Raw genomic sequence first — 20189 nt, 5'->3', positions numbered from 1 at the left:
ACAAATAACATAAAATATTTTGGGGGTAACACTAACCAAAAAAGCAAAAGATCTATTTGACAATAACTTTAAGTCTCTGAAGAAAGAAATTGAAGAAGATACCAGAAAATGGAAAGATCTCTCATACTCTTGGATAAGTAGGATCAACATAGTAAAAATGGCAATCCTACAGAAAGCAATCTATAGATTCAATGCGATCCCCATAAAAATCCCAACACCAGTTTTTACAGACCTTGAAAGAACAATAATCAACTTCATATAGAAAAACAAAAATCCTAGGATAGCCAAAACAATAAACTGTACAATAAAGGAACTTCCAGAGCCATTGCCATTCCTGACATCAAGCTCTATTACAGAGCTACAGTAATGAAAACAGCTTGGTATTGGCATAAAAAAACAGATTGACCAATGGAATCGAATCGAAGATCCAGATATTAATCCACATACCTATGAACATCTGATTTTTGACAAAGAAGCTAAAATTATACAATGGAAAAAAAAGAAGTATCTTCAACAAATGGTGCTGGCATAAACTAGATGTTGACATGTAGAAAAATGAAAATAGATATATATCGCCATGAACAAAACTCAAGTCCAAATGGATTAAAGACTTCAATACAAACCTGACCACACCAAACCTGATAGAAGAGAAAGTGGGAAGTAGTCTTCAATGCATGAGCACAGGAGACCACTTCCTAAATATAACCCCAGTAGCACAGACATTGAGAGCAACAATAAATAAATGAGACCTCCTGAAACTGAGAAGCTTCTTTAAAGCAAAGAGCACGGTCAATAAGAAAAAAAGGCAGTCTACTGAATGGGAAAAGATCTTCACCAACCCCACATGAGACAAAGGACTGATCTCTAAAATACATAAAGAACTCACGAAATTAGACACTAAAATTCTTTTTAAATTGATTTTTAGTGAGCTCTACATTTTTCTCTGCTCCCCTCCCTGCCTCTCTCCTCCCCTTCAACCCTCTCCCAAGGTCCCCATGCTCCCAATTCACTCAGGAGATCTTGTCTTTTTCTACTTCCCATTAGATTAGATCTAACTATGTCTCTCTTAGGGTCCTTATTGCTTAGACATTAAAATTCTAAATAACCCAATTTAAAAAATGGGGTACAGAACTAAACCGAGAATTTTCAACAGAAGAATCTCAAATGGCCAAAAGATACTTTAGGAAATGTTCAACATTCTTAGCCAGCTAGGAAATGCAGATTAAAACAACTCTGAGATACCATCTTACACCTGTCAGATGACTAAGATCAAAACTACCAATGATAGCTTATGCTGGAGAGGATGTGGAGTACGGGGAACTCTCATTCATTGCTGGTGGGAATGCAAACTTGTACAACTACTTTGGAAATAAGTATGGCGGTTTCTCAGAAAATTGGGAATTAACCTACCTTAGGATCCAGCAATACCACTCTCAGGCATATACCCAAAAGATGCTCAATCATACTACAAAGGTATTTATTTGTTCAACTATGTTCATAACAGCATTATTTGTAATAGCCAGAACCTGGAAACAACCTAGATACTCCTCAACTGAGGAATGAATAAAGAAAATGTGGCACATTTATGCATTAGAGTACTACTCAGTGGTTAAGAAAAAAAAAACAATGACTGACATCTTGAATTTTGCATGCAAATGGATGGAATTAGAAAACACTATCCCGAGTGAGGTAACCCAGACCCAAAAAGATGAATATGGTATGTACTCACTCATAAGTGGATACTAGCTATAAACAAAGGACTTTGAACCTATAGTTCATGATCCTAGAGAAACTAAGTAATAAGGAGAACACAAAGAAAAACATATTCACCTGGAAATTGGAAACAAACAAGATCACATGACAAAATTGGGAGCATGGGGGTAAGGGGAGAAGGGAGGGTGGAAGGGGAAGAGGAGAGGAGAAGGGGAGGTTTGAGGATAACTTGAGGGAATGGGATAGTCGAGATGGAGGAAGGACAGAGATGAGAACAAGGAAAGAGATATCTTGATTGAAGGAGCCATTATAGGATTAGCAGAAACCTGGCTCTAGAGGATTTCCCAGGAATCCACAAGAATGACCCCAGCTAAGACCCTAAGCTATAGAGGAGAGGGGGCCCGATCTTGACTTGCCCTGTAGTCAGGCTGATGAATATCTTAAATATTACCATAGAACCCTCAACCAGCAACTGATGGAAACCGAGGCAGAGACCCACAGCAGAGCACTGGGCTGAGCTCCCAAGTCAATTTGAAGAGTGGGAGGAATGAGAATATGAACAAAAGGTCAAGACCATGATGGGTTCACCCACTGAAACAGTTTACCTGAGCTAATGGGAGCTCACCAACTCCAGCCAGGCTGGGAAGGAACAAGCATAGGACCAAACTAGTCCCTCTGATTGTAGTTAACAGTTACATGACTGGGGCAGACCGAGGGGCCACTGGCAGTGGCACGAGGATTTATTCCTACTGCATGTACTGGCTTTTTGGGAAACTATTCTTTTTGGGTGGATACCTTCAGCCTAGATATAGTGGGGAGGGCCTTGGACCTTTCCCAAAGCAATGTGCCTTACCCTCTCTGAGGGTTGGATGGGGGTGGGGTGGGAGGGTGTGTGGAGGAAATGGGAGGAGGAGAGGGAGTAGAAACTTGAATTGGTATATTTTAACAATCTAATAAAAAAGAAAAAAATTGTTAAATAGAACCAAATAGAAACTCTAAAGCTGAAAAACAAATCCATAAAAGGAACTGCAAAGTTCAAGCTCACATTTGAAATGATAGAAGAGTCGTGAATCTGAGCGCAGACCAACAGGGTTGACCTCATCTGATGAACATAATAAATACAATTTTATTATTTTAGACACAACACAGAAGTCCTAGAAGCTCAGCAAAGCCCAAGCTAGACCGGCACGAGTGTGCTATTGTTATAAACTAAAGCAATAATGTATGGGAAATGGGAAAAAATGATAGAACACATTTAGAGAAGTGGTACAAATGACTGCCAGTTGTTTATCAGAAATAACAGCAGCGAGAAGACAGAGAAACCCCATCTTCAAAGTGATGGAAGAAGAGACTGTCCATCAGGATCCTGGATCTGGAGAAACGTCCTTGAAAGTGCTTTCACTAGTAGGCTCAATTCCCCTATTAATTGCTCTTATCTGTATCCAAAATTCAACAGGAACCCTAAACTTCATCCTAATATCACTAAACTCATCACCCACTAACAAAGCCTGACCTAATAATATTTTGTGATTAGCATGCACCATAGCCTTCATGATTAAAATACCATTATATTGTGTTCACCTATGACTTCCAAAAGCCCATGTAGAAGCCCCTATCGCAGGGTCCATAATCCTAGCAGCAATCTTACTAAAACTAGGAGGATACGGCATAATACAAGTTTCCACAATCCTAGATCCAGTGACCAAATCCATAGCCTACCCATTCATCCTGCTCTCACTGTGAGGAATGATCAGAACAAGCTCTATCTGTCTTCAACAGACAGACCTCAAATCACTCATAGCTCACTCCTCAGAAAGGAAGAAAGTAAAATAAAGGTGTGCTAACCTCCTATCGTTTGGCGTGTGTGTGTCTGTATGTGGTGTGTCTGTATGTGTGTGTCTGTATGCAGTGTGTGTCTATATGTGGTTTGTCTGTTTGTGGTGTGTGTGTGTGTGTATGTGATGTGTCTGTATGTAGTGTGTCTTTACATGTGTGCCTGTATGTGGGGTGTGTGTCTTTATGTGGTGTGATGTCTGAACATGGTATGTGTTTCTGTATGTGGTATGTCTGTATGTGGTGTGTATATATGTGCATGTGTGCGTGCACGTGTGTGCATGCATGCATGTGCACTCATGTGTGTGAGTGCACATTGCATGTGACAAGTGCATATGTGTGTGTGTGTCTGTGTGTAGTACACTTGCCTCTGTGTATGAGCAGAGGCCAGAAGAGTCAATTAAGAATCCTGCTCTGCTACTCTTCACCTTTTAAAAAATTTAACATAATTTCTTTATTGATTCTTCAGGAATTCCACGTCATGCTCTGCTCACCTCTCAGTCCTCCCATGTTCTCCCCTCACTCTGCAGCATCCCACCAAAAGAAAATAAACAAAACCAAACAAAGCAAGCAAACATATCAAGAAAAAATACCCCCAACTCCCCTAAAACAAAAGCCTCTTCATGTCTCCATGTTTCCCACATCTCCAACACCTCTTCATCTGTCCTGGTGGCATTGGGAGCCAAGGTGTGTCACACAGTTTACCTTTGTCCAATCAGCTTTATTAGCAAATGTTCATTGCAGTGAGTCATGGTCTGGTTCAAGGCCTTTGGTTTCCGGCATACCATCACCACTGGGTCCTCACTGGAAACTCCTCTGGGATGTCCTGCAGCCACCTCGAATCATGAAGATCCTGCAGGTGATCCATAGGACCAGTTCCTTCATGAGCTCCAGCAGGTCCTAGATGGGGTAAGATGCTAGGGTGGGCCAACCCAAGGCCCAGCTGTGGGCCTGGGTGGTAGCTGAACTGGTAAGTTCAGGACACTGGGACCACCTGCCTCAGGTGAGGGGATGGCGCTAGCTCCCATGTGCCCATGCCATCAGGGTCAGTTCTTCCTCACCCGTGGTGAGGAGTGGGGCCATCTCTCCTGAGTTCAGAGTCCAGCTCTCCTCTGAGGGTTTGGGCCAACTCTCTTGTTACAGTGTCCAGCAAGAGGCAGGGCCAACTTGCCCAGACCCAGGGAAGTATGGGGCCAGCTCAGCATGACCCTCTGATTTCATCATGGATGGCTCTTATGGCCACCCCGTGAGGTGACACAGGCCACAGTCAACAACAAAGACCCCAGTTACACAAACAAGGTCCTTGCCAGTAGCTTAGGCCTGGATGACATCCTGGCTCCATGTAGAAGCACTGGCTACTCAGATGCGGATAGATCTGGCAGTGGCATGGCCCCTGGACACCAACAAAGCCTCAGGTTTGTTCCTATGTTCCTATGGCCCCAACTCTAGGCTTCCATGTGACCTTTGGTGGCAACACGGAGCTCAGACTTCAACACAGACTCCAGCCTTAGTAGGACCTTGGCAGTAGGTGGGTCTGGATGTCGCCATTTTCCCAGGTGGCAGTGCAGGCCACTCAAATTGGCATGGCCCCAGTGGCAGCCTGGTCCTCAGACACCAACATGGCTCCAGACCTTGGGCGTCCGCATGGCCTTCGATGGTCAGAGGAGCCTTGAATATCAACACAGACCCCAATCTTGGTATGACCATGGACCCAGACATGGTCATCAGCTGTAGCTCTGGCCTGGATATTACCATGGCATTGGGTAGCAGTGCAGGCCACTCAGAGCTGTATGGCCTCGGCTGCAGTATGACCCCCAGACTCCAACATGGACTCAGGCGGCTGATCTGACCCTGGGCATCCTTGGTGGCAACAGGAGTCACAGATGCCAATCCAGATCCTGGCCTCTATAGGGACCCAGACATTGCCCTTGGCATAGCCCAGACCCAGATGATACTATGGCCCCTGGTGGCAGCACAGACCACCCAGTTCTGGATGCCCGCAGCTGCATCATGGCCCTTGGACACCAACAAGGCTACAAGTTGCTGCCCAGACCCTGGACCTCTGTATGGGTCCTAGTGGCAACATGGCCCATGGACTTCCGCACAGGCCCTGACTGCAGTGGGACCATTGATCTAGACACAGTCTTTGGCAGCAGCTCGGGTCTGGATGTCATCATGGCCCCAGGTGGCAGTGAAGACCACCCAGATCAGCATGGCCCTAGCGTCTACATGGTCCTTGGACACCAACACAGCCCCAGGTGGCGGCCCAGACCCCTGGAATCAGCATGGCCCCACCTTCTCTTTTAAGACAGGGTGGCAGTTAGCAAGCTCTAGGAGACCCTCTGTCTCTGTTCCCTACGTCACTGGGGTTAGAGGAGTCCCCAGTCAGGACTGGCTTGATACATGGGTGCTGCTAACCCCTTTACCCAGTGAGCCATCTTGCCAGCGCTACAATGGCAGCTTGTTCATAATGAAATTGTGTAATTTGCAGGAACACGATGAAACTTTAGCCATTGTGCTAAAGGAAATAAGCCAGATCAGAATGACAACTCGTGTATGTTTTCTCATATGTAATATCTAGAATACACATGTGTACACACACACACACACATACACACACACACACACACACAAAGGAGATTGGGAAGAGGATGGGAACTAGTGGGAGGGGGCGAGAGAGAGAAGTGGAGTAATGGGGTGAAAATGAGCGAAGTACATAATATATACATATAAAGAGGTCATAATGAAACCAAATATCCATACAAAAAAACCCAGAGAAAACCATCAGAAACAAGGACGACAGCCACTGGGAAATCACAGTAAGCAGATGTGTGTGCACACTCAATGAACATACAGCAGATGTGTTACAACTTTACACAATCACTCACTAAGAAAAGGTGTCAGGACACGGAATAAAGTAATTGTTTCAATATTCTCAGGTGAATTAAAATTATACGGAATAGGGGATATGTTCTTGTTTATAATGGATAGATTAAAAAGTATGTAGAATTTTTTCAAATGTTTAAAATCAAGTAACATTCTTCTCAATAACCCACAAGTAAGAAAGGAACAAAAACCCACAAAAGAAGTAACCAATGTATCAAAGTTATAAAGTGCAGCTAAAACGGTGCTTGGAATGCCCGAAATCAATTACCAAAGTTTCTACTTTAAAAAAATCTAGAAAAGTCTGGGTGGTGGTGGCTCGTGTCTTTAATCCCAGCACTCGGGAAGCAGAGGCAGGTGGATCTCTGTGAGTTCAAGGCCAGCCTGGTCTACAGAGTGAGAGAGACTCTGTCTTAAAACAAAAACAAACAAAAACCCCAAAACACATACACAAAAACCCAAACAAAACAAAACTAATATCTAGAGGGGGAAAGGGCAAAATAAATTTAAAGTACGTAGAAGAAAACACTAAGGAGCAGACAGAAAGTGAGCGCAGCCAGAAACTGGTAAATAAGACAGCTACATACATTTAGCCAGGCTGTCCAAGGAGGTGGGAGAAGGAGGGAGCGGGAAAGGATGGAGGAAGGGAGGGAGAGAGGGAACATGAGGACTATGGGACAGTGCTGCTTCTGAGGCGGGGAGAACTGATGGGGCATGGGCAAAGGCATTTTCTGAGGTGATGACGTGAGACTTTGGGTTGCACAGGTGTGTGAGTTTGAAAGCTGCGTGGGATGAAATGTTTAACGCTTGTGCGTTTCACTGTATCTGTACTTTACCTAAGAGGGAAGAGGGGGTAAAAATTAAGGAACCATAAGCCCAGGGGCTAGCTTTCATCATCCTACATGCTCCTCAGCCCCCTTTACGCTGATGGGGTGGCCCTCCATCTCTGGGCGCCCTTGGCTGCCCTGTGCCTCGCTTTCCTGCTTTACCTGGGTCCAGTCGCAGTGTTCCCTCTCACGGGCACCGGCCAGGTGTCCAGTATGGGCCACTCTTCTACCCCACGGGCTCCCTTGCTCCTCTCATCAGCTCTGCCTTAAAAGCCCTCGGGCTTTTGTTTAGAAATGTCTGGCCCAGATATCCTAAAGCCTCTTTAGAACACAGGGCACTTGGGACCAGTTGTTCTTGGACACACATGTTAGGGATTACAAGAAGAGTTCTGTTTGTCATATTAGTTCATACCAAGCCTGGACTTTAGTGCCTGGGTTTGAGACAAGGATGAGCACCTGTGTCCCAAGCATGTACTTCTCGTCTTTCTTTCTTCAATTCAAGCAATGCCTGAGGAAAATGTCTTCCAAACACCTTTTCTAGGCAAAAATAGAAGATAATTCTCCACAGCCCCTTTTAAAATTGAGAAAACCCTTCCCAGATAGCCTGTCTCTGGTCCACTTCTGAGTCTAGTTCTCATTTCACACACACACACACACACACACACACACACACAGAGAGAGAGAGAGAGAGAGAGAGAGAGAAGGGGGAACTGGTCTTGCTTGGTTCACTCTGCTTGGCTCTGATTGTTCCTGGGACTGAGCCAATCCCAACAAAGAAGATAGCTGGACACCCTTGGCAGGATGTGGTGGGTGGGGCTGTTATCACAGCTGCCAGCCGAGGAGGTGGCATGCTAGGCTCACCATCGGCTTCCAGGTCTTCCTTTGGAGTTGATCTATATCCAGGTCACAGACAGAGTTGGGAGAGTCTTCAGGGCTTGCCTGGCAGGTGACAGTCATGTGTTCCCAGGACACAAAGCAAGAGGAACAGCCAGCATGAAAAAAATCCTTTCTCTCCTCTCTCCCTCCCCATCCTCTCTCCCTCTCTCCCTCTTCTTAAACAATATTACCAGATTCTACATACACACAAGCCACATGGATCATAGGAATTCCCATGAACTCAGCCTTTCTGCCTCTCTGAACCACAAATGAGTGACATGGGCACAGTTGGGCCAGCTTCGTAGTGTCTGTGTTGTCATTTAGAAAAAGCAGCACGTGAGAGAAAGACGCCATGCGACAGAGCTCCGAGGAGGAGTTTTTATTGGTGGAAAGTAAATGGGAAAAGTGGTTAGGGGAGAGGGGAGACTGGTGAAAATCTGGGGGAGGAGTGGAAGAAGAGAAGAGAGAGACAGAGACAGATAGAAAGAGGGAGCGATGGAGGTGGGCCGGACCCTTTTAAAGGGGACATAGTGATGTGCACAGGAGGTGCTCTCAGTGGCGACAGGCGAGGTCATATACCCCAGTGTCGGGCCAGCACAGCTGCCTGAACACTAACAGTCTGTCCGTGTTAGTGTTCACCCTGCTTGTGGTCACAGGTGAGGTGGTCAAGTCTGTCACCTGCAGTCTAACTGTCCTCCGGGAAAACGTGGTTTTCAGAGTTTCAGAGGATCCAGAGCTACAGACATGGACTTATTGTAGCTGAGGCTAGCCCCCAACTCACTCCATAGTCAAGGATAACCCTTTATTGAACTCCTGATCCTCAGTCTCAATCTCAATCTTCCAAGTAGTGGGGATGCTGAAATTACAGATGTGTGCTTCCATGCCCAGCTGAAATTACAGATGTGTGCTTCCATGCCCAGCAGAAGCAAATCTTAAAACTTGTTTGCTAATTCATCAGCTTTTTTTCTTTTTCTTTCTTTTTTTTTCTCTTGAGACAGAGTCTTACTTTGTAGTCCTGTAGACCAGGCTGCTTTTGAACTCACAATCCTCCTGCCTCAGTTTCTTTGGTGCTGGGATTGCAGGTATATATCATCACACCCGGTTTTATGCAGTGCTGTGGACTGAACCCAGAGCTTTGTGCATGCTAGGCAAAGACTCTGCCGACTAAGCTTCATGCCCCAATGCCCCACCACTGTGAAATTTCTTACTGGTTGAGTAAAGGAGACACTAGCATATTAGAAGCTTAAAGTATGGGGTTCTCTACTGATCCCCTGTAGCAGACTTCTCAGCTTTCACAGACTTCCTCAAGATGGCCAACCTATGTCTCGGTGACATACACACATGCTGACCCAGCTGACGTCTGCAGGATGACTAGCGAGGTTGGGGAATATGTGCTGGGGTCATGGAGACATTTCTTGCCTTGAAGCCCTTGGCTCATTAGCTCCATGTTCTAACCAACCAAACCTGCCAGCTCTAGACTGGATGATGCACACAGCAGTTCCTGGCATCTGACAGACAGTCTGTGAATCAGAACTCTTATTCTCCTGCATGTCTGCACAGCAACCACCCCTCATAGGATGTGCAATCCTACGCTGTCTCGGGGCTCTGTGAACCCTGATTCACTGGGGATCTGATAGTGTGCAGTCTGACTGCCTCCTCCGCAGTCTTCCCTATCATGTTCTGATACTCAGGACTCAGGAGGCCTGGGTCCGGGCCAGGCTTGGGATTTCTGTAAACTCTCCGTGTGACTCTGAGCTGGTTACCTTCTCTCAGTTTCCCCTCCTCTATTGATTGGAATTTGAAGTCCTGTACTCTGCCTGTGTTACTAAAGAGAAGGACAGATCCAACCAGAAAACAATGCCTCAGGGTTCTGAAAGTGAAAGGGTCATTGTGTGGCTCTTCAAAGAAGAAGATGGTTGCTCAACATCTGTTCTTCCCTTCTCCAGCTGCGCTGGCAGCAGAATGCACTGGGTTTTTTTTCTTTGTGTGTGTGTGTGTGTGTGTGTGTGTGTGTGTGTAGGGGGAGGTTGACTGATGCTTTAGTTCTCTGATTCCTGGGGGTGCCCAGCCTGACACCAGGTAAGTAGCAAAAGGAACAAGAGGAAGTGACTTCGAGGTCAGGCATGAGGACACGTGTGGACATGGGCTCTGAGACTCAGCCTCCAGATCTCTTCCTTCTCACCTTAAAACATTCCATGTGCTTAGTGTCCCTTTCTTGTTGTCCGTCCGATCCTAGAGCCAAGGCCGTCAAGGACAGCTGGCCCAGGACTTTACAGCTGTCGTCACTTGGAACTTCTGTGACCACATCAAGTACGATACTGAATTTCTACACTGTGACGATTTCCCAATCATCATATGTATAGTAGTTCTGGGAAGGGGGACAATGGATCTATAAATTGCACAGACATAAAGACGGTAATGCCGTGTGGCATTTTGCGTTGCAGCATAGTTGCAGTGGGACAGCAACAACCAGGCACACAACGGGAATGGATGAATCTTGCCCACATGTTGTTGAGCTAAAGCTAGAACAAAAAGACAGGGTTTAGCATTGGCAGCCTTTCTATAAAGCTCAAAATGACAAAATTAAAATATAGTGTTAGAAGTCAGGGTAGTGCCAGGTTCTCCTCGGGGGTGGACAGAAACAGGAGCAGCATGAGGAAGGCTTAAGGGCTGGTCCTTTACCATTTCTCTGGGTGCTGTTCAGTTTGAAGAGGGTCAGAGCTGCGTATGTTTTAAATAGTGGGGTTTTGATCTCCAAGTTGTATTTTAATGAAAGCATGAAGACAACACTTAACTGATTTTGTATTAGGGTTTCTCTGTAGGTTTTGTAATTTGACCCGCTTTTTGCAGTCAGTACGAGTTTGTAGGTCCCAAAGCGTTTCCCAATGCTCCAGTCTAGCACATCTCATGTGGGTCACAGAGAGCCAGTTTGTCCTGAGTGGTGCTCAGCACCTTTCCCCTGGCCATTACCAAACACCATGATATCCCAGGATGCTATAATGGAGGTCTTGTTAGCCATCATTCCTCTGGGATGGGAAGAGCTCCCTCCATGGATTTCCTTAGCATCTCCCCTTCTCAACCCAGGCATCCCTGGTTCTCACAGATGATGATGACCCTCAGCCCATACCATGCTTGGGGTCCTCCATATCCTTTGTGTTACGACTCTCCAGCAGCTGACATGGAACCCATGCAACATAGGCATTCTGGAAACATGGACCCCTAAGTCTCCCCCCTTGTAGTTTTCTTCCCTACAGACCTCTGCCTGGATGGATGGGGTTGTGCTCAGAATGACTTTCCCACTTGTAACCGGGGTAGCATCAGTCAGATTTTTTCCCTCCTAAACCCTACCTATCTGTAAATTAGGACTGCAATCCCAACATCCCGGTGCTCACATGGATTACAGGGGAGCAGGTATCTATGAATGCCCTTGGGTGACATTTTCATAGCTTGCTTGATGTGTAGTCAATAAGAGGAGGCATTGGAGATAAGGCCCTTCATCCCTTAATAGTCACCCAAATAATACAAAGCTTGAAACATGTTCAAAGAAACACTATCAATTTATTGATTTCCTATATTTCAACAAAGCAAATACATGGTGTATCATACAAGGAAACTGGGCCTGGCAAACACAAGATTCTCATATAAGATAGAGCAAGGAGAGTAAGGGCTGGAGGGAGACTCCCAGACCCTGCAAGCCCAGAGTCCCAGTCAGGGCTGAGTAGACATACACAGGCCACCCTTGGCCTCTTGGGTCCTTAGAAGAGGCGTGGGATCTGGGTGGCTGGTCCATCTCCCACTGGGCAGGCTGTTGGTGGCCAGTAGTTGAATCTCTCACAGGAGATCCAAAGTCAAGGAAGACCTTTCTCTTTGCTCCTCAACTGTAACTTGTTTTAGGCATGGGAATAGGAGTCCAAGTTGATATAAAACACTAAGATAGGTCTGGGATACATAAAGTCCAACCAGCCCCTTATTCCCTGCTTCTTCTAGGAATATATCCATAAGTCCCCTTAATTTTACCCTTCTGAGTGACAGGCATGAGTTGGGCCCAGTTCACCTGACCAGCTTTAGATCATGGAGGAAATTGCCATTATCAGGCCTGGCCCGTGGGTGTCTGGGCACCTGCTTCATCCCCAAAGCAAAGGGTTGGCCTTCCAAGCCTTCCTCCTAGGGAAAGGAAAGCTAAGGCCCTGGGCTGCAGGAAGTGAGGATGTTGCTCGGGGTCTGTAACAGTTCCTCTTGCTGACTTGGATGTTCTGCATGCTTCTCTCCAACTTACTTAGAAAGAGGACGGTTCCTAAAGCCCAGGACCTGGGCATCCTTTCTTCCTGGGACGATATACACTATATGGGACTGGGGCATGGAAGGTTTCATATGTTGTTGTACTCTAAGTGCTTCCGTAGAAAACTTCCTGGCATGGAGCAGTGTGCCAACGGCATGCTCCATGAAATGAATTGTTTTGGATCCCAATGACTGGCAAGGGAGATTCAAGGACAGTGTCATGGGGCTGCATCCCACATTGGTATTGGAGGAGAGGCGAGGCAGGAGGCAGATTCCATCACGAGTCAAACTGGGAAGGGTACGGCAGACTCAGGGTGCCAGAGCACACTGGCTGAGATGATTGAGGACTCCTCTCAGGGACAATGTCCTCGCGTATCTGACTGCCATCTTTAATGGACAGATATTTTACTAGGCTATTCTGAGTCACAAAGGATGTTTACAGTCTTACTGCTGGGGTAAGAAAAGGGGTGGGCCAAGGTGCACTCTATGTCCTCCCTGAGAGAAGTGTGACCCTGATCATTCTTGTCTACCCAGAGTTAACCACACCAGCTGAGAGGTGCTAACCTAGACATGAGAGGCCCTGGCACTCAGCTCTGCTCCATCCCACCATCTGTCCTAGGGACCTTGACACAGACAGGCCCGCTTTTGGGGTTCTCAGGTGCTCTTGCTACTGCAGCGCAAAGTCTGGGGTCCTGGGGCTGACTGCCTTCACCCCGACACAGGGCCAGTGTGCAGACAGGACGGCTAAGGTTTAGGGAGAAAGAAGGATGACTAATGGATGTGAGCTGACTAATGCAAAATAGGACACTGCCTTTTGCTGCTCCATCCGAGCAAATCCCCTCCCTTCAGCCTCTGGGACCCCTGAGCACTCTCTCACCTGACCCTCAGCAGACTGGGTCTGAGGCACATGGTGGATAATTTCCAGTTCTCCTCCCTTGCTCTGTGAGAAGCCTGAACAGGCAGGTACCTGTTCCCCACCTGCTCTGGCCCATCCCTTGGGGAGATGGGAACAAGCAGCCATCCCAGAGCTCTTTGACTTCAGGCACTTTTCTTGCTTTCTTTCTCCCAAAATAGCTGCTTGTAGTTTTTCTGAAATTGGGGGCTCTGCTGGCTAAAGCTTCATGTGGGTGCAGAACCCCAAAGAATGGTGAGCCTGTCTCTCTGTTCCTAGTCACTAGCTAAGCACGTAACACCATTCTGTATCTTCTGGAGCTCCCATCTGCCTCTTAAGAGGGAATATTAGCCTCAGCATTGGCTACTGTCCCTTCTTCTGCCATCTGGGCAGTGGCAGAGAAAGGCTACTGAACTCTCTGTGGCTTGATTGGCAAGGGCCCCTGTCTGGACACATTGTATTTCCAGCTAGCCAAAACCACACATGGCTCCTGTCTATGGAGGAGACATGGAGAGTCTTCTGTGCTGTCTGTGAACCGCAAAGAATCAGCGTACCTAGCCTTTTGCAGTTGTTGGTTATGTTGTTAGGCATTCACACACACACACACACACACACACACACACATCCTCGTACATACTTACATTATACACATTATATATATACTGTTTCTCAGAGAAGAAAGTATTGACATCAGATATAAGCCCCTTTAACTCAAGAAAGTACCCCACCCAACCTCCCAAACCCTCTTGCCTCCCAGTTCCCCTAAGGAAAAAAAAAAAGAATCAGAAATTATTTCCATCATGCACAGTTTTCAGGTTGCTCTTGGTTGCATCTGAACGTCTCCAAATACTGCACCAGATGAAGCAGGTAACCCATCCTTAAGGCCTGAGGTCTTCTTAGCTGGGTTGTGCCTTCCTAAAAAGAGAAACTATCAAGTTATGGTATACTGAAAGGTGTGACTCGGTAGTGTATGCCTGCAGTACTAAGTTTTTGGTTAAGACAGCAGGATCACATGTTTAAGGTCAGTCTTGGCTACAGAGCAAGTCCAAGGCTAGCCTGGGAGAGTTAGGAAGACTCTATCTCAAGATAAAATGTGTAAAATATAAAACATAAGAGTTGAGTTTAGAAGCCAGTGGTAGAGTATTTGCCCGGAATATGTGAGGCCCTAGATTAAATCTCCCAAAACCATGATGTGCAGGGTTTCAGGTAGTGAGACACTACCGCACTGGAATGTCAGACCCATGTTATATACAGCTTCTCACTCACATCTTTCCAAAGGTGTCTGCTTCAATGCTTAGCTGTGGTTCTTGATTTATCTGTATGAGAATCCCTTCACATACCCATCTAAAATTACATTTTCTGCACCCCACTTAAGGGCTACTTATAGGCCATCAAGTCAGAATTGACAAGATGGAAGGCCAGAATGTGAGTAGCAAGCATTCCAGTTGATTCCAGAGAATGTTCAGCTTGCAAAGCCTTGACAGAGTATTGGATATGAGTTTCTGGTCTCTAGACCCATCAACTGGAAACAAAGCTTGTTCACACCAAGCGTGTGCAGAATGAGAATGGGCTTTAAGAAGGATGGAGGGGCTTGAGGGATGGCACAGTGTTCTTTCACAAGCCTAGGGTTTGATTCCCAGCATTCCTGTGGTTCACAACTGTTCATAACTCCAGTTCCAGAGGATGTACGCTTTGGACACCTGGCACACATATGGTGCACAGACATATATGTAGGCAAGATACTCATACACATAAAAAATAATAGAAAATTTTTTAAAAAGGATGGAAAGTAAGCTCTAGCTGACCTAACCCAAAATGACACTGTGTGACTCCATTATTACATAACCCACCTGTGAGTGGCACCACCTGGGCTGTGCAGTGGGTGACCTACACCTTTATACTCAGTAGTCCCACACAGACCTCTGGCCCCTCCAGTGTAAATAAAACATTACATGTCCCTAATGTGGTTGGGCAGTCCGATTCTCACCTGCAAGGTGAACTTGCTTGAACAGTCTCTTCTTAGAACCGGGAGGTGAAGTTTCTGAGGCTGTTGGCCCCAGCTATGGTTCCCAACATGTTCCTATCGAAACCTTGCTGCAAGGGGAGAAACAAACACATGATCCATCATGGGACAGCAGTGTGGGACTTGATGCCTGGTCAGGAGCCACTTTTCTGGGTTTATCTAGACTCTGAAACACGCCAGTGTGCTCTAACCACAATACTCATAGGCCTGGGCTACAAGGGGGCTGATTGTGATGTTCGTAACGCCATGAACATCAGTGTGTTAGTGAATTGCATTTGGAATTCCTTTTGCACATTTGAGTTTTCTAATTGAGTTTGCAGAAATCAAGCAAGGAATTAGAGTTCTTTATTTGAGAAAGGGTCTGATGTAGCACTCTCTACATAGCCAAGGGTCCTGGCTAGTTGTATGTCAATTTGATACGAGTTGGAGTTATCTGAAGGAAGGGAACATTAATTGAGAAAATTCCTCCATAAGATCCAGCTGTAAGGCATTTTTTAAATTAGTGATCAATGTGGGAGGGCCCAGCCCATTATGGATGTGGCCATTCCTGGGCTGGTGGTTCTGGGTTTTAAAAGAAAGCAGGCTGAGCAAGTCATGGGAAACAAACAAGTAAGCAGCACCCCTCCATGGCCTCTGCATCAGCTCCTGCCTCCAGGTTCCTGCCCTGTGCGAGATTCCCCTCCAACTTGTTTCTTGGACATGGTATTTCATCACAGCAGTAGAAGCCCTAACACTAATGACGGCTTTGAATTCCTGAATCCCTTATTGCCTCCCAAGAGCGAGGATTATAGCTGTGTGCCACCGCAGCTGGCATTGCTAGATCTCAGACAGTGAGGACAGGCCTAGTGGCTCTCCAGTGCCAAAGGCGCAAGTGCAAACTCTTGAGCTGAAATTAAAGGGGTCCTGTTGCTGAACCCTGAACCTCTCCAGGACACGCTATGTTCCCGAATGGCTGGTGTGCCCTTTGTGCAACCTTCTTGCCGCCTTGATCTAAGCCAGCAGTTCTCAACTTTCCCAATGCTGCAACCCTTTGAGACATTTCCTCATGGTGTGGTGATGACCCCCAACCATAAATTTATTTTTGTTGCTACTTCATAACTATAATTTTGCTGCTACTATGAATCATAATGTAAATATCTGCTAAGCAGGATGACCTTAGGTGACCCCTGAGAAAGGGTCATTTGGCCCCCAAAGGGGTCACAACCCACACTTTGAGAACCACTGCTCTAAGTGTTCTTACACTGGGCTTCTCTCCCACTTCTTCCACCCCGCAGCGGCATGGCAGGTCTTCTGGTCAGAGCCCCCACTCACACTCCTGGCTACCCACATCTGCTCTGACTCACCCCCTGAGTCAACCTCACCTTTAAGGAGTGCGTGAATCTTTCCCTCCCTTCCCAGTCCAGGGTAGATGTGGAAGGGGCCTAGGCAGGAGGGCCGCTGATAGATGCTCTTACCTGCCTGAGGACACCTTGCAGCTCCTTGCTAGCCCACATGTCAGACAGGAGGAGCCGGGCAGCCTCTGCAGCCTTGGGTGAGGCACTGTGCAGGTGGGAAATGGGTTTGTGAGGTGAGAATACCTATGACATAGGAACACCCCTTCCCTTGCCAGTCTCCTCTTTAGGGTCCAGAGATGTGGGGGATACCCTGAGTGCATGAAAGAGGAACCCTAATAGGGGTAGTGAGCCTGAGCTCATGCCCCAGCCCATCTGGAGGCACCCTAGAAGTTAGTTCCCTAGCCCTGAATGAAGAGGGAGCCCTAGGAAGCAGAAAAAAGTTCTCATAAAATCGGTCCTACTAATCTATGTCTCCTGCTGAACCCTGCACATCCCGGCATCCCACACGTCCCCCAGCTAGGAAGTGTGCTGCTCCATCCCCTCTATGCATTCCTAGGGCCTGGAGTCTGAGTGACAGCCCTTAGGCACTCAGCTTCTAGAACTTCTTCCTCATCCCGTCTCCTGCCTCCCCGAGTGCTACAGCGTGTGTGTGTGTGTGTGTGTGTGTGTGTGTGTGTGTGTGTGTGTGTGTGTGTGGTGGGGGAAGTGCGCCCCTTCTCTGCCCACCTGTTGCGACACAGGTTGAAGACATTGTTGATCATGCTGCTGGAGAAGTATTGCTTGGCCATCTGCGGTTGCGAGGTCATCAGGTTCCTCACAGTGTAGCAAGCTGAGGACAAGATGTCTTCAGAGTTGCTGGTGTTGCCAGTGTGGCTGGTGAGGAGTCTGGTTACCTCTGGAAACACCTGGTTTCCTAGAGATAAGGGAGTTGAGAAATGGGGTCAGGATTGCCGTGGAATAGCGGAGAGATTCTTTTGGGGGCCTCAGTAGCCATTGTCCTCTTCCAGGAGGCAAGCAAGGCAGCTCCTCAAGGACTGGTAGGACCCACGGATTTCTGGAGATCAAGTGACAGTTCCCTCCTACTCCCACACCTCTCTTGGGCCAAACTCTCCTCAGAATACACATACTATGGGACAGTTTGAGAATGACCTTCTAGAAGGCTCTAGAAAACACAGGCCTGTGTGTCCTATGAGGAAGGACGAGGGGACAGCATCTTACCCATCATTCTGTGCAGCACAGGGTGGCGGGACATGTTGCTCAGCAGAGAGGCCCCGGACCGCACCACATCTGAATTGCCAGATTGCAGGAGGCGGGCGATTTGTGGCAAGCCCTTTTCCTTTAGCCCAATCAACTGGCTCATACCACTGGACATCTATGAGAGAAGACCAGGGAGGAGCTGGCCTGTGGCCTCCGGGCACCATGGTTAGGGGAGAGGCAGATAACCCCAAGAAAGAAAACCTGAGCATATTCTCTTTCATCTTAAAGTTGGGAGGAGACAGAATTGCTCCTGCCAGTGACTATGGAACAGCCAGGCTTCACATGCCTCTGGTTGGTCCCCGTGCCTAGTCAATCTGAAGCTCTGGTGGGTAGGCAGGGAAGTGTCATTTCTCTCACTCGTGGTGACCCAGGATTGGTGTCTAGACTGGCAGTTTCCATCCTTACCCACTGTCTCACTCCTCTGTCTCAGATGCCTCGTTCTTTCGTGTATCTCTTTGCACAAGACCACACTACCAAGGGCATGTGACAATTACAAAAAGTCCACTTCCTTTCAAACTCCCCAACCTCTACAGAATCCAATCCACACTAACTGAGTGCTTGCCCAACACCAAGCTGGCTCAGAAGGGGTCCCGGTCACCATGGAGATAGAACTGGGATCCCTTGCAAGTAAGCCAGCTTATCTGGGTTGCAAACCAACATCCTGGTGTGAACCTAACCAAAGCCAGTTTGGTGTCCTTGAGAAGCCCAGCTTCCTCCTCTAAGAACCAGAGAGGTTATCTTGACCCTCAGGATGTCCACGTCTACGGTTCCCCAAGTCTCTTTTGTCCCAAGTGTATCTGGAGAACAAAAGCTGGCCATCCACCAATATCCTATGGCTTTACCCTACGCCATCATGACCTTAAACCCCAAAGCTGATTCTGTCTCAGCTTTCTCCAAATCTGCCCATGTCTCAAACTCTGTCTGCCAGTTCATCAGACAGGGATTTCTCTTGCTAAACACACTCCTCATCCCTGTCCCCCCACTGTATAGGGAGCCCAAGTAGTCAGCACCATAGGACAAGAGATTATAGTGTGGGCATCACCCAGGAGTTCTCAGAGGGCAGAGGTGTGTCTGCCCCATCACTGCCCTGGTAACCAGCCCAAGGCACAACACTCTCACGTCTGCAGCTCGAAGCTTACATGGCAGCCAGATGTGTTTGAGAGACTCAGGCAGGGAAAGGAGAGACTGGCGGAAAGAACAGGGAGTAGGCTGGAGCAATAGGAGAGTGAGCCTCCTCACCAGCCCCTTGCTAGCTGTCAGGTTCTGTAGGGCCCCGGCACAAGCCTCCAGGGTTGCATCCTTCTTGCTCTTGCCCATGAGGTTCAGGTAGGTGCGGATGGCATCTGAGTGGTACAGCCAGCTGCTGCCCTTGGGGTTGCTCTCCTCCTCAGGAAGGGGGCAGTCGTAGTTATTGTTCTGAAGATGGACAACAGGTTAGTGAGGGGTCTGGTGAGGTAACGCACCCCAGCCATGTGCCTCTCCCTAGTTGCAGGTTGGGGGTTCTGTGGGGGAAGGATGGGAGAAGACTTGCTCCCTGCACCCTTTCTTCTGAGCATTCCAGAACCCCCCCCCCAAATGAGGGGTTCTCTCGATGGTCTCTGGGCAGCACCACAGGAAGGGTGCTCCAGGGTAGCTTCATTTCTAAGCCTCCAAGTGTGTAAGTCAACACTAGGTTTGGCAGCAAGGTACTGAGAATTTTCATTATTTTGGGATCTCCAGGCTGGTCTGGAGCCCGGCTTCTATGTCCTGACTGTCATCTACAGCATCTTTCTTAAGAGATTTAGGAGGTGATAGGAACCCTTGCTCAAGATGGAAAGAGTTCTATTGTTTCTTAAGTGCTCAGCAGTCAGAGGAAGACAAGGATGATTTCTCCCATTATATAATAAAAGGAATGGAGGTGGGCAGAATGGGGGAGGTAGGTGCTGGGGGCATGGGCCCTGGCTCTGCAGTGGTCATGGCTCACCATCATCTTGTCTCCCCTGTTGCTGAAGCAGCCAGTGGAGGACTTCTCAGTGTAGGTGTTGCGAGCGTTGTACTCCAGTTGGCGGTAGCGGGTGGGCACCTCGGCATCCAGGCGGTAGGAGAGGTTATGCAGGATACACATGCAGTTCTCCACAGACTAGGGGCAAGCAGAGAGTGCCTGAGTCCTGTCCAGTCCTGACAGACTGCTGGGGCTGTCACCCACCCCGAGTATTCATAACCTGCTCCATGTCAGTCTGGAAGGATCTCTCAGGCACACCCTGGGGACTAGTCACCATTCCTTGTCTGTCACT

General features: G+C 47.6%; 1 protein-coding gene across 2 annotated transcripts in view; it reads right to left on the bottom strand.

The window, feature by feature from the left end:
* Nucleotides 1-15321: 15321 nt before the first annotated feature.
* Pkp1 (plakophilin 1) overlaps nt 15322-20189 on the bottom strand; it is a 41885-nt gene continuing 37017 nt past the window's right edge. For both annotated transcript variants that reach the window (XM_038350025.1, XM_038350026.1), the window contains exons 8-13: nt 19880-20035; nt 19156-19332; nt 17878-18031; nt 17386-17572; nt 16780-16864; nt 15322-15396 (exon numbers count right to left, since the gene is read on the bottom strand). In XM_038350025.1, coding sequence (XP_038205953.1) covers nt 15322-15396; nt 16780-16864; nt 17386-17572; nt 17878-18031; nt 19156-19332; nt 19880-20035 — 834 coding nt within the window. The remainder of the gene's footprint in view (nt 15397-16779; nt 16865-17385; nt 17573-17877; nt 18032-19155; nt 19333-19879; nt 20036-20189) is intronic.

This window comes from Arvicola amphibius, chromosome 12 (assembly GCF_903992535.2).
Source record: "Arvicola amphibius chromosome 12, mArvAmp1.2, whole genome shotgun sequence".
In the NCBI taxonomy this organism is placed as follows: domain Eukaryota; kingdom Metazoa; phylum Chordata; class Mammalia; order Rodentia; family Cricetidae; genus Arvicola; species Arvicola amphibius.
Note: the sequence above shows the minus strand (reverse complement) of the source record. Positions and strands in the feature narration are given on the sequence as shown.